Here is a 13,246-nt window from a genome sequence, read left to right as displayed (position 1 = left end):
AAGAATGCACATTGGTTTATTCGGATAATGCTCATTACATGTACACACATAATCAATTAGAGCCGAGTATGTAAACATCTTTTCAGAAGAAAGGTTTAACCAGAATATAGACCTTAATTTGAAAATGATGTGCACGTAACCACGGCCCACTGATCCCCAATCCGAAGTTCATCCCAATCCCACAATTGCAGAAAACCCGCACTTTTCCGCAGGGGTGGAAAACAGGGCAACGCTACATGCTCTGATCAACCAACAGCACACCACTAATGAAACAGCTTAATGTCTGGTGGGAAAGTGTGGATCCTTTACACATTTATGCAAGTCAAACAGGTTTATAAAGAAAAAAAAATTAATGCTAATTAACAAAAATAAAGAGTTGACGTTGAAATTAAGTGTTTTATACGCAAGGGACTGATAAAGTTTTTGGCATCTATAAAAAAATAAAATAAAATAAGAAAAAGTGACAGTAAGATTCTTCTATGATTTTCATTAGTGATTCATTATCTTTTCTTACTTGTTAAGAGCACTTTGATGGCAAGAGAATCTGGCAAAGAATCAGGACAGGTGATTTTCTGTCATCCTGTAGCACCAAATATTAAAATAAGAAACATGATAAGATGACAATCACAAACACAGAAGAACAACGAGATGACAGGCGAACCCCACGCTTAAAGAGGTTCGCCGGTACACCGTAGATACAACAAGGAAAAGTGCAGACAGAACACAATATTTTAAAGACTGGAAGGTTGTTTCGGTAGTTCACCCAAAAATTAAATTAATCCCATGATTTACTCACCCTGAAGCCATCCTAGGTGTATATGACTTACTTCTTACACACGAACACAATCAGAGTTATATTAACAAATGTCCTGGCTCTTACAAGCTCTATAATGTATATGTTTTGAAGTCAATAAAAGTGCATCCATCCATGATAAAAGTGCTCGACGGGGGTTAATAAAGGCTTTCTGAAGCGATGTGTTTGTGTAAGAAAAATATCCATATTTAAAACTTTATCGACTGAAATAACTAGCTTCCTGCAGACGGACTACGCAAGTCGACTACGCCACAAGAGAAACACTTGATGTATGATCGATGTATGAGGAGCGTAAGCTGTGACGCCGCTCGCGGTTCAAACACACCGCTGGGCAACAAACTCAAGCTCCTCCCACTTAATAAAGCCCTTTATTAACCCTGTAGTCGTGTTGAGCACTTTTATCATGTATAGACGCACTTTGCTGGACTTCCAAGAAACATACAGCCGATCACTGCCATTATAAAGCTTGGAAGAGCCAGGATATTTTTTTATATAACTCTTGATTGTATTCGTCTGAAAGAAGAAAGTCATATACACCTAGGATGGCTTCAGGGTGAGTATTCATTATTTATGGGTGAACTATCCCTTAAAGTACAACATAATTACGACATGATTACAAAACCTAAATATCAATAAACAAAATCAGTTCAAATAAATAGAGAGTTAGATAACTAATATATACAGTTTAAAACAATCCTCTTTTCCTAGTATTCACAATGAGCACTGCTAGCTAATGATTAGCCCCAGGTCAGTGCAGCGACGAGGAGGGCGTCTCCCCCGGCGCCGGGACGGGGGCTGCCGGCCGGGGGTTGAGGCGGGGGGGCGGGGGCGCCGAGGGCCGGATGAGGGGCGGGGGCTGGTGCAGGGCGGGGCGGGGCTGCAGGAAGCGGGCCTGTTGCTGCAGAGGCGGAGGCTGGCGGTGTAGCGCCGGGGTGGCGGGGAGAGAGGGGCGCAGGAGAGGCGGAGGCTGGTGGAGCGAGGCCGGCAGAGATGATGATGAAGAGGAGGATGAGGATGGTGCGGCTACAGGAGACGGGCCCGAGGACGGGGTCACCTGACCCTAATCAGGAGAGAAGGTTGAAGAGAAGACAAGGTTTTATGTAGAGCACAACTACAAAAGAACAGTTTAACTAAAAGCATCTCATCTTTGTTATTAAAGGTGCTCTAAGCGATGTCACATACAGCAAACATCTCCTCACTATCCGCTAGCTGCCGGTCCCCCTGAACACACTGTAATAAACGCGGTCTCTGCACACACCCCAGGCTACACACACCGCAACACAAACACACTGGGCTAACCCGCACCACGACACATAACAAATGTTCCAGCCAATAACCGACAAGAAGGGGGTGGGGTTTGGGGGGTTCGTGCGCGGATGAGGAGGAGCTAGCCTAGCCTCCGTTTTGTTTGGCAATACTTTAAACGTCAACAAGAAGTGACATCACCCAACATCGCTTAGAGCACCTTTAAGGGAGTTGGTCAGTCTAACATGTGACATTTGGTAACACTTTACAACAAGGTTCATTAGTTAACATGAACTAATAATGAACTGCACTTACACAGCATTTATTACTTGCTGTTAATGTTGAACATTTACTAATACTTTTTAAAAATCTTGTTAACATAGTTAATCCAACATGAACAAAGAATTCATGACTGTATTTTTATTACCTAACGTCAAAAAAGACGAATACTGTAACAAATGTAGTGCTCATTGTTAGTTAATACATTAACTAATGAACCTCATTGTAAAGTGTTACCTGACATTGATACACAATTTCTAAGGCTCCTAATTTAGCAATATGATCAAAACTATAACCTGTCCCAGTAATCTACTACGTGCCTTCGGTCATCTGATAGTGTAGCATAGTTTAGCTATTAGCATAAAGCCTCGTGCACATCGATGATTATTGCGCAAGCTTATTGCCAGCGTTTTCCGACACGTCTTTATGTTCAACGATTTTCACTGGCGATGTGCCAAGTGAACGTGTGCATACATACATAGGCGCCCTTTGTTTAGTCATGAGGCATTAAACTCAAGTGTGCGCGATAATCGTCCCCGTGTGCACAGGCCTTAACTCTAAAACATTACCAGCTTCATTTTCGTGGTTCATCAAGAATTTGGTGCAGATGTTGATATTTATAAGATAAAATTCTGATGCTTGATAATGTAAATTTTTGCTCAGTTTGGCCGTCTGAATAAAATCTAAGCGTTTTTTCATCCGTATTCTCACTTTATGAGCCATAAATGTTTATATATATTATTTTACATTTGATTACATTTATTTAATTTCTGTACCTGAAAACTACTGTTAGACCTACCTGAAAAACCTTTAAAAGCTATTTATTTAATTTGTATCTTTGCTCTATTGTATTTATTTGTGATATTTTGCTAGTAGTTTATTTATTATTTTTTTATTTAAAATGACTGATTACTTGTCTTTAATAATCTTTGAAATGTATTTTAGATGTGGCATCGAAACTGGAATCGAGAATAGTTACATTTCACTGGAGTCATAACCTAATTTATTACAATAAAGGCACTCATTTATTTATAACTTTTTTTTGTGGTGGGGCCAGTGAAAACTTAATCACTGAATCAAATAAAAAAATAAGGAGAATCGAATTGGGACTTATACTACAGGGCTGTTGAATGCTTGATTCTGATTGGTTGAGAACGTTCTAAGGTGTGCAATTATTTTCAGGGAAACGCACGGCTAACGTAGTTCCAGGCAGGTCTTGACCGCATTACAGTTCCATATCACTTCGCGTAGTTAACTGTAATAACGGAAAATAGGATCCAATTCGTAACAAGAAAAAACATGCAGCCCATGCGCTTGATCTGCAATTTTCGATGTCTAACTTCACAGTCAATGGAAACATGCAGTTTAATTTTAATAAACAAAGTATATAGCCCAATAGAAAATTAAACTGAATAGGCCTATATAAATAAATTGATAGTCCTGCTGCACAGGTTTTCCTAATTATTGCAGATAATAGGCTATAACAAATAAATAATTATTGATAGGCCTATAGCCAGTGGCGGTTCTAGAGGGGGGGCCAGGGGGGCCCGTGCCCCTGTGACAACAAGCTTGGCCCCCCTTGTGGCCCCCCTAAATGTGGAGTGTGAAATAATTTTTACAAAACTGTTTTTTTTTGCTATCGTTGTTTTCGTTGTATGCATATTATTTTTTTATTATTCTATCTTTGTGGATTTGCTTGTTCACGTGACAATTCGCATCACATTCGCGGGAATCGCGGCAGAATAACGTCTGTCTCCTGCACGCGAGAGAGGAGAGAAGGAGAAAGCTGGTAAATGTCAGTTCAGTTGCAAGTTCATTCTTTATGTGCGTATCGGGTGTGCGATGTGTATTGTCTATTATGAAATTGTAATCAATGTTTTAACTGTATACGATGCACTGTGAGCTGACATCGCATTTGTCTCTCTTCCTTTCACTGCTGTGTGCGGTTCATAGATAGGTAGGCTATGTCCCCAAATTAGTTTATGTCTTATATTTATATCATATTATGTTCTTATATTAGAATATCACATCAGCAAGAGTGCTGTTTTCCCGTGCACAATTGCAACTGTGATATTGATCTTATACAACAGTTAAATTAACAATAAGTGAACATTGGGCGTTACATTTTAGACACAATATTGTCAATATTGTTTGTTTTCCCTTTATTTCGCCGACTAGAATTTCAAAATGAAATCGTAGCAGAGTCTCAATGCAACAGACAGCGATGATTTCTTGACTGAAATCCGCGTTTTGAAGGAATCACTTGCTTCTTTCCCGAATGAATCAGCCGTTTGAACGAATCGGTTGAATGAATGAATCCTTCAACTCACTTATTAAGACAGTGACTTGCCGCCGCCTACTGGCGGTTTTAGTTTCATATTTAAAGTACCCTTTAATTAAAACGTTAAAATTTGAAATAATTTCATGTTTAAATATTGATTTAAAAAAAATCTCATAGCTTTATTTATGCAATTGTGAATGGAGTGTAAATATATTAATGCCACTTCTGTGTCTCCTTTAGACTGCAAAGATGGATTTTGATTAAATGATTTAATTTGACTGGTAACAGTGGTACGGTATACTTATTGTATAATTAAGTATTATTGTATAAATAAGTATAATTACTGTATAATTTGAATGTTAGTATTTGACATAAAAGGTGATTCATAACTCTAAATAAGTTTAGAAAGAATGTCCATATATAGGTGAAAATGCCCCTGGAAATCAATTTAAGGTGGCAAATTAAATTAATAAAAAATTAATTAAAAAATGAATTTCGGTCCCTGCTGTTAACTGACCACTGCATAGAATATTAAAAAATATGAATATCTTTGTGAGTCTGCTGTCAACAACAGGCCTAAACCAGCCATGTCACCAGCACAAAAACACAATCAGTAAAATATCATCTAATTATCAACAAAACATTGAAAATATTGAGATATATTTTTGTCAATATTGCACACCCCTAATGTACGGTATGAATTTTGATTTCTTCAGGTTTTAAAAAGCCTTAAATTCGATTTTACAAAATTGAGAAAGAAGGACATCATGTCAATTACAGTTACTGTGACTAATACTGAATATGTAATGCAAATGTAAAAATATAATGGAAATACAAATACATTGTTGAATGATTATAAACATGGTATTTTGCCTGTTAATGCCTGCAGTGCAGTGCAGAAAATGATATGACCACAATAAGGTCTAAATGTAACTGGCCCCTCTAACAGCACAACTGGCCCCAGCTTGGCCCCCCCAGTTGAAATGGTCTAGAACCGCCACTGCCTATAGCCTACTTGTTAATAGGACTTTGTGTTTCATTTACTACTGTCAATATTAGGAAAAAAACATGAACGAACTATTAAAAATGATTTGAATTAATTAATAAATAATAACATTGAAGCACATGCCTCTCTCTCTCTCTCTCTCTAATAACTGCATTAATAACTGCATAAAGCCGGGGACACACTTATTGTAAGGCCGGTTATGAATGTAATTTGATACTTTGTTATGATTGATCATGCCCAAACGCGTGTTCAGCGCGTTCAGTCTGTGTTTTAAATCTGCTGCAGTCGATGGAAACCGAATGTTTCAGCCAGTCGTTAGGTATGTCCAGCATTAGTCTGCTATCAGTGGCTCAAACCTCCGTTACTAACTCTAAAATGACGTTTTGGAATAAGCAACGGAGGCGTGGGATTAGATGCGCAATAAATTAGTCCTACATACAAGAGCGTTTTAATGACAAAAACTTTACAAACGTCTTGAAATACATCATTTGAACAATGTTTCGATGTGTGGTAACTGTAGTATAAGCGGAATAATTGACTTCAGGCCGTTGAATTATTATTTTTTATGACGACAGCCCGTTGAATTATTAGAAAAATAATGCACACCGAGGTGTAACAGCCACTCTGCTTCACGTCGTGACCGCATTACCACCTCGGGTGTGCATTATTTTTCTAATAATTCAACGGGCTGTCGTCAATTATGCCTTACATATCTGTATGGATACGCACGCAGCCCACCCTTACCTCTTCCTCTTCCTCATCTGTGCTCTTCCCTGAGGAGGGGTTGCTGTTTTTCCCATCCTCCCCAGAATTGGCTCCATCTCCGTTGGGAGTTCGAGTTCCCTGTTCCGCCTCCCATTCCTGAAGCACCTCGTCCAAGTTAAACCGCCGCCGATAGTTCACGAAGAAATTCTTTACCTGTCCCACTGTTTTATTCCCAATGACGTCAGCAATAGCCTGGAAGTCCTTCCCATATTTCCGTACTCCTGGTTGAATGGTGCAAAAAAAGATGTCATGAATGACATTCTGCATAAGAACAGTTGTGAAACGGATACGGTTTATGGTTTATTTACCTTGCACTGCCAAGAGCTGCTCGTCTGTTGTCCAGCGGGCGTTAATCTTTTGTGTGCACTGGAACAAAGACAATACTGTTGTTAAACCGTTAGGGACACTTAATATTCAACAATATTAATAATCTGTCTGTACTGACGTGTTATATGAGAACTGAACTGAGCTGGATGATGACAATTTTTTGCAGAACTGCTTTATAGATTAATAAATAATTTAATAATTAATCCTCTTTACAACTGAACTGAATCAACACTTCAGCTACGATACATAAATTGCCTTGTCACTGTAAAGCTGCTTTAAAAGTCAAGTCACCTTCATTTATTAAGCGCTTTTAACAATATGGACTGTTTCAAAGCAACTTTACAGTGATGATAGGAAATTACAGTAACAGATTGTTTTGTCTTTACAGCAGCTCTAGAATAAAGTTATTGTCCAGCTAAAGTTAGTTTAGATTGATTTGATTCACTTCCATTGCAAAGATCATTAGCTCATTAGTCAAACAATCTGATCATTAGATCATTAGTAAAACAAGCTGTATTGTATAAAGCGCTATAGAAAATAAAGTTGACTCATCGTCACTTTAATGATATTAACATTGAGCAAAACCGGACACATTTCAGATTGAAGTGCGCATAAGTAGAAGTCCAAGTACCTCAGGGAGTCTGAATTCATCGATGCCATCTTCAATCTTCTGTTTGAGTCCGCTGTTCAACTGCTTGGCATTCTGGACCTAAAGAAAACCAGGTCAAAATGTGAGGAGAAAAGAGGACATCTAAAATCTTCTTCAAAGGCTCTGACTGTCATTTACGAAGACTGTAACACTTTACAATAAGGTTCATTATATTAGTTAGCATGAACTAATAATGAACGGCACTTATACAGTATTCAGGGTTCGTACAGATACTGAAAAAGAAATTCCAGGACTTTTCAAGCACTACTTTTTTGGTTTTCAAGGACTACAATCAGAGATCGCACTTATCAAACAATATCTTTAGTATTTTTTAAGGATTTTGATAACTCAAATTACAGATATAAGGTATCCAAAATACAACTTACAATGCAATGTATATTAAATACAAAGTTTATAATGGCCATTATTGTTCAATAAATAATATTTTATATGTTGGGTGTACTTCGTATCGAGAAAAGGTCTGAGGTCGGACTATCAGACGGGCTTGCAGTGTTAAATTTGCGTGAAAAGATTGTATTTGTGTTTTTCAAAAACATTAAATTTCATATATATTGCATTTAAATAAGTCAAGCACTTTTCAAGTACATCTTCATAAATATGTCAAGGGTTTTCCAGGAATTAAATTTCAAAAAGTCAAATTCAAGTACCTTTACTCACAACATTTACTAATACTTTATTAAAATCTTGTTAACATTAGTTAATGCACTGTGAACAGCTTTATTTGTATAAACTAACATTATCAAAGATTAACAAACACAGTAACCAATGTATTGCTCAAGGTTAGTTAATACATTAATGAGCCTTCTTGTGAAGTGTTAGCAGTGACTGTAAGCGCACCTGTCGTTTGAGGGACACGAGCTCGGTGTCGAGCTGCCGCAGGACTGAGCTGGCGGCGCTGGAGCTGCAGGAGATCGCCACCACGTCCTCCTGCGTGAGGAACATGCCTTTGGGCGGCCGGCACTTGGACCGCTGGCTGTGGTGCCGGTGCTGCAGCGTCTGGTGCTCTCGCCGGCCCAAACCCATTTTACAGCTCAGTGTCTGAGGCTCTGGCTGACTCTATCAGGGGGAAACAAATCACTAGCGGTGTAACGATTCGATACATATCACCATACTGAACTCATGATACCATATTATTGTGATACACATAGACACATGGTAAAAGGGTAACAAAAAATGTACTGTTGATTCAAATGCTAAATTTGGCATTTCAGTGCGTGTGTGTAAATGGATAGGCTTGGACTCGGGGCTGGAAACCCAAAGCACAGGACAATAGAGACGCCAGAATAACAATATTCATGATTCTGAAGATGAAAATACAGGATTATTTTAGACAAACATTCTTGCACTCGGTCGCTGACTAGTTGTATGTAAAATAATGTCGGCCACTTTTACTGGTAACATCAGATATTTGGCATTATCAGGCCCACAAATATTCCCGCATTACATTATATTCAACATTATAGTAATTTAATGTAGTACTTACACTAAAACTCTGAAAACTTTACTTTTTTCCCCCTCACAGTCATTTTTATTTTGGGTGAACTATGCACAATACAGTCACTTTCCACGATACATATTGTTGCATTTTTGTATTGCGATATATTGTAACACGATATATTGTTACACCCAAACAAATTACTGTATTGAGCGCTGGAAAAAGCTGAAGTGTACGGTCACATTCCCTTTTGTGAGTAACATGCAGGGCATGACATTAACTTTTTTGCTCACCAGCCACTGTGGCTAGAGGTTTTGCAAAGTTACTAGCCACTCAGCATTTCCACTGGCCACAATTTTGACATCGATACCATTGTGAAAAACTGTCATATAGATATTTTTTATATCATCTCATAACTTTTCAGCTGGTATATTAGGCTGCTGTCACTTTAAGAGCTGACGCACGGATTCATTATACTGTTTTATATAGAAATGTACTAGTTTTTATGTGTACACACTTTGGGTGAAAGCACACAATCTGCGGGATTGAGTAAAATTATGCTCAATACGCACAATCCCACGCCGAAATTCAAGCCCTGTAACACCAACAATATTCATCATGAGCAAATGAAACGAGTGAGTAAAGAAACACAGGTGTGTGTCACTCGCTGTCAGAGAGATTAGAGAGCGAGAATGTGCGGCTGGTATTGTATATTATGTGGAAGAGTTTAGATATTTCAGTATCACCATGTATCGAAAAATTATATTTTTGACAACACTAGATGGTGCACTTAGTTTATCATTTCAAATGCCGTTTTAAAAGACTACAATTAAAACATTTATTTTACATAAAATTCAAACCACCAAAGTGGCTAGTAGGAGTGACTGCGTTACACGCCACCGCTGGAACACACCCGCATTTGTCAAGTCCTGGTAACACGGCTTCAGATATATCTAGTTCAACAAAAAAAACTCTAGAGGGCGCCAGCTGATGCTCCTTTAAATGCAATCTGCAACCAATCGCATCCCTAACGCATGGCGCAAGCTGATTGGCCTCTGCTGATCCTGCAGCCAATGAGATTCAGACATCCAAATAATCTGGTTCAGTGTTTGCTACGGGCTAGTCCTGCAGAGCTCCTCTGAACCCCTCCACCTCCCCAGCTCCACCTGCCTAGATCTGATGCAGGATTTATGTGCGTCTATTCATGCAGCAGCAGCATATCTTAGATCTAGCCTACCGAAGCCAAACCTATTTCGAGAGTTGTCATGATTGAAATGTTATTATATTACCTCCTTCTTTGCCTCTTTCGTAGGGTCATAATCACTGTCATTGGCCTCTATGGGGTTGGCCTCTTCCATCTCTTCTTCACTAACACATCAAATACAAAGATAAGTGAGTCCCTGAAACATTAGAAAGACTAAACACTAAATAATGAACTCAAAGAATGAATGACCTCTCATCTTGATTATTCCGGTTCGCCAGCTTTCGCGCTTGCCGGTCCATTAGACTTGTCCGGGACCGTGTTTTTTTCCACGAATAGTAGTACTTCACGAGGCTGGATATAGATTTGTCCGGCAACTAGAATCAAGAATCAAATTCTAGAATTAATGGCAAATAACGATGGTTGACATCTCATGACTTCAATAGGGTGAATCTCATAAAACAAATTTTATCCCAAAATAAATCATAAATAATAAAAAATAAATTATACTTTGCAGTAAGTAATGTATTAGTAATGTATAATAAGTTATACATTTGTATAAATTTAATTTTGCATTGCAATAATAATTAAGCACATGACCTCTTGACGTAAAAATAAGAAATGTTACATTTTTACAATTTTCACCTATAAAGCAAAAAAAAAAAAACATTTTTAATTGCGAGATATTTAAACAATGGCAGTAATTATTGCACTGCCTTCTAAATTATGCCAATTTAAATTAAACCGTAAATGCATTTCAGTAACCTAATAAAATATGAAATATCACTCATACAATATCAAGAACATAATGAGAATCATTTAAGACCTGGATGAGCATTTGATTTAAAAATTTGTTATAAAATATATCAATGCAAAAAGTCCTGCGATCCTAAAAAAGGTTTTGTTTTCTTTATCCAAATGTATTATCTCTCTCTTTTTGATTTTGAGATTAAATGTGGTCTAGACACGTTAATAATGAGATTGACCCTCTCAGTCTCAAGACATGTCACCGTTGCTGCAGGAATACTGGCAGTGACTCACCATCTGCTGGATCCTATGGAAGCTCTTCCCATGAAAACTGAATGCCTGTTCAAACAACACCTTGTCCTCCACCGTCCACTCATCAGGGAAGGGGGTGAAGTTTGGGAGATCAGCGAGTGATTTCTCAATGTTGTGTTTATGCCAGAAGAGCATGCCGAGAGCCTGCGGAGCACAGAGGAGCACATCCATACGTCAGCCGTCCTGACAACAGAGATATCTTTGACCTCGCTGTTCTCGTAGCTTTACCTGCTCAACATTGTATCCATGCTTTTCTTTCGCGATTGCAATGTACTCGTCCACTGTGGTGGTGGTGGTGGTGGGGGGGGGGGGGGGGGGGGGTGTATTACAGACACAAATTGCATTATACACAATATAAATATGAAAGTATTTTTCACAATAAAAAAAAATGTATAGGACAAAAAAGGAAGTTGCCAAAACTTACATTTCGAATCAACTATTGTGTGATATGGAGACCAAACCAACATGCCACCATTGTCTTTATCACTGTATTTTGTGGAACCTACAAAATACCAACACTAAAAGTATGCATTACATGTCAAAAAATATCATTTTAATATAATTACATTATGTAAAATAAAAAAATGCTTTAATTCAATCTGCATGTACTATTGAAAACAACACATACAATGTTTGCATTTCATTATTCATTAATAAAATGTTTGCATTTCATTAATTTATTATATAGTTGTAGTAATTTGTAAACATTCTGTTAATTAAGAAACAAAAAACTACAACTAAGTCACTAAATTTGTTCCAAACAACGTCAATAAACAGCAACTTCTTGTGTGAGAAGTTCAATTTGTAATTTCTGTCCTGTCAAAACTGTTAATGCGAGTTTAGTTTTACCAGTATTTATTAAAAAGGTAGTAAGTGTTGCATGTTACAGCAAGTATTTGAGGGTTAAATTCGCTCCCATTTCCAATTCTGTGTCCTATCTGCTAGATTCAGGAATGAAATAGGAATTTAGTAGGATTCTCATTTCAGTTCTGAATGGCACACAACATTGCTACTTTAACAACTCAGAAACTTTTAGGCGTTAACTTATTTCCTGATTAAATATGTGGTTTATAAATTAACAAATAGCAGCATAAACCCAGGACTCACATTTAACCATGTGTAAAACTTACTGGGTATATTAGCTAAGTTAATAGCTAAGTTAATAAGTGGCTAAGCGAGGAAGCTAACATCAGTTAACAAAAAGCTTTTCGTGCATACAAAATCATTCAATAACATTAAAAAAATGATTTAAAAGATTATTATTGACCATTCGATGCTTAAAATACCCCAAAGGGACTTTTCGTACATTCATTAAATAACAAATTATTAAAGGTGTACCGAGGCTATCACAGTCCGTCAGGTTCTTAAAGGCGGAACGGAGAGTTTATTCCTACCTGGATCAAATTCAGGAATATTAGCTTGATAATCTGATCCCACACGCATGCCCACATCTGAAAACAAGAACCATTGTGTGAGGTTTCGAATTTATCAAACGGCTAGTATTATTTCAATATGCATAAACAACCTCCGCAGGGGTGTTTGAGGCTATACCGTGCTCGTCGTCACTGCCGCTCTCGTCGGAAAAATGTCCGTTCGAGGCGTTAGACGGGCTTTTCGTTCCGTTCGAGCGACCCTTCCCCAGATACTCCGAGCCTTTGTCCATCATCCCCGGCATAGTCGCGATGCGTGTGATTATTTAGAGCAGAAATTAAATATGTCAACACTCCAGCATTTAATATCGCTCTCTCTGTGTCCTGCGCGTCTCTGCGCAGCTGCGCCGCTGTGCGCTCCTGTATCCCTCCGCTCGATCGCTCGCATGTTCCCTCAGCTCCACTGCATATCTCTACACCTCTAACAGCTCTTCTGGGTTTTCATCAAATGTTCAAAGTAAATGTAGAGGTTTGCGGGATTTTAGTTATTTGTTCGTCGATAAATTAAGTGTCCGGGTCTAATTTTCCCCGCGGAAGGAAGTGTTTCGCATGTAAACAAAGGCGAAACGCGGCTCGTGTGTGCGCCACTGTTGCATCAGTTATTTTTTTATTGTAAGCATGTTTTAATTTTCCCTTTCAAAATGTGTCCAAATATTTGTCTTTTTTGCATTTCATTTATTCATGCACTGCGTATGAAATGTTTATATCTCGTAATGAATATTAGCTGTTTTTAT

General features: G+C 38.1%; 1 protein-coding gene across 3 annotated transcripts; it reads right to left on the bottom strand.

Moving 5' to 3' along the window:
* Nucleotides 1-12,879, bottom strand: rcor3 (REST corepressor 3). Of its 3 annotated transcripts, none has more exons than XR_013194650.1 (13): nt 12,634-12,868; nt 12,477-12,533; nt 11,507-11,584; nt 11,311-11,363; nt 11,065-11,226; nt 10,276-10,400; nt 10,112-10,190; nt 8,225-8,443; nt 7,349-7,426; nt 6,699-6,756; nt 6,370-6,611; nt 1,395-1,874; nt 1-808 (listed from the first exon to the last, which is right to left on the bottom strand). XR_013194650.1 is itself a non-coding variant. In XM_077202031.1 (12 exons), exons 1-12 carry the CDS (start codon nt 12,755-12,757, stop codon nt 1,563-1,565), a joined length of 1,587 nt encoding a protein of 528 aa, XP_077058146.1. In that variant the 5' UTR covers nt 12,758-12,879; the 3' UTR covers nt 1-1,562. The 3 variants fall into 3 exon arrangements, 1 of the variants encoding a protein (XP_077058146.1); XR_013194651.1 differs by having other exon boundaries at nt 1,410-1,874; XM_077202031.1 differs by having other exon boundaries at nt 1-1,874; nt 12,634-12,879.
* Between the last annotated feature and the right edge of the window lie 367 nt (nt 12,880-13,246).

The sequence above is a fragment of the Siphateles boraxobius genome, unplaced genomic scaffold (genome assembly GCF_051911475.1).
Source record: "Siphateles boraxobius isolate OS27281-9 unplaced genomic scaffold, OSU_SipBor_1 118, whole genome shotgun sequence".
Taxonomy (NCBI): domain Eukaryota; kingdom Metazoa; phylum Chordata; class Actinopteri; order Cypriniformes; family Leuciscidae; genus Siphateles; species Siphateles boraxobius.
The sequence above is the reverse complement of the archived record's forward strand: the minus strand, read 5'-3'. Positions and strand labels throughout refer to the sequence as shown.

What these genes read in the sequence shown, in the direction of transcription:
- rcor3 (XM_077202031.1), bottom strand. Translation starts at nt 12,757, where the DNA reads ATGCCGGGGATGATGGACAAAGGCTCGGAGTATCTGGGGAAGGGTCGC. An exon ending in GCAGCTCTTGGCAGTGCAAG is followed by an intron (nt 6,612 to 6,698) that starts GTAAATAAACCA and finishes CCATTCAACCAG; the next exon opens with GAGTACGGAAATATGGGAAG. An exon ending in CAGATGAGGAAGAGGAAGAG is followed by an intron (nt 1,875 to 6,369) that starts GTAAGGGTGGGC and finishes TCTCCTGATTAG; the next exon opens with GGTCAGGTGACCCCGTCCTC.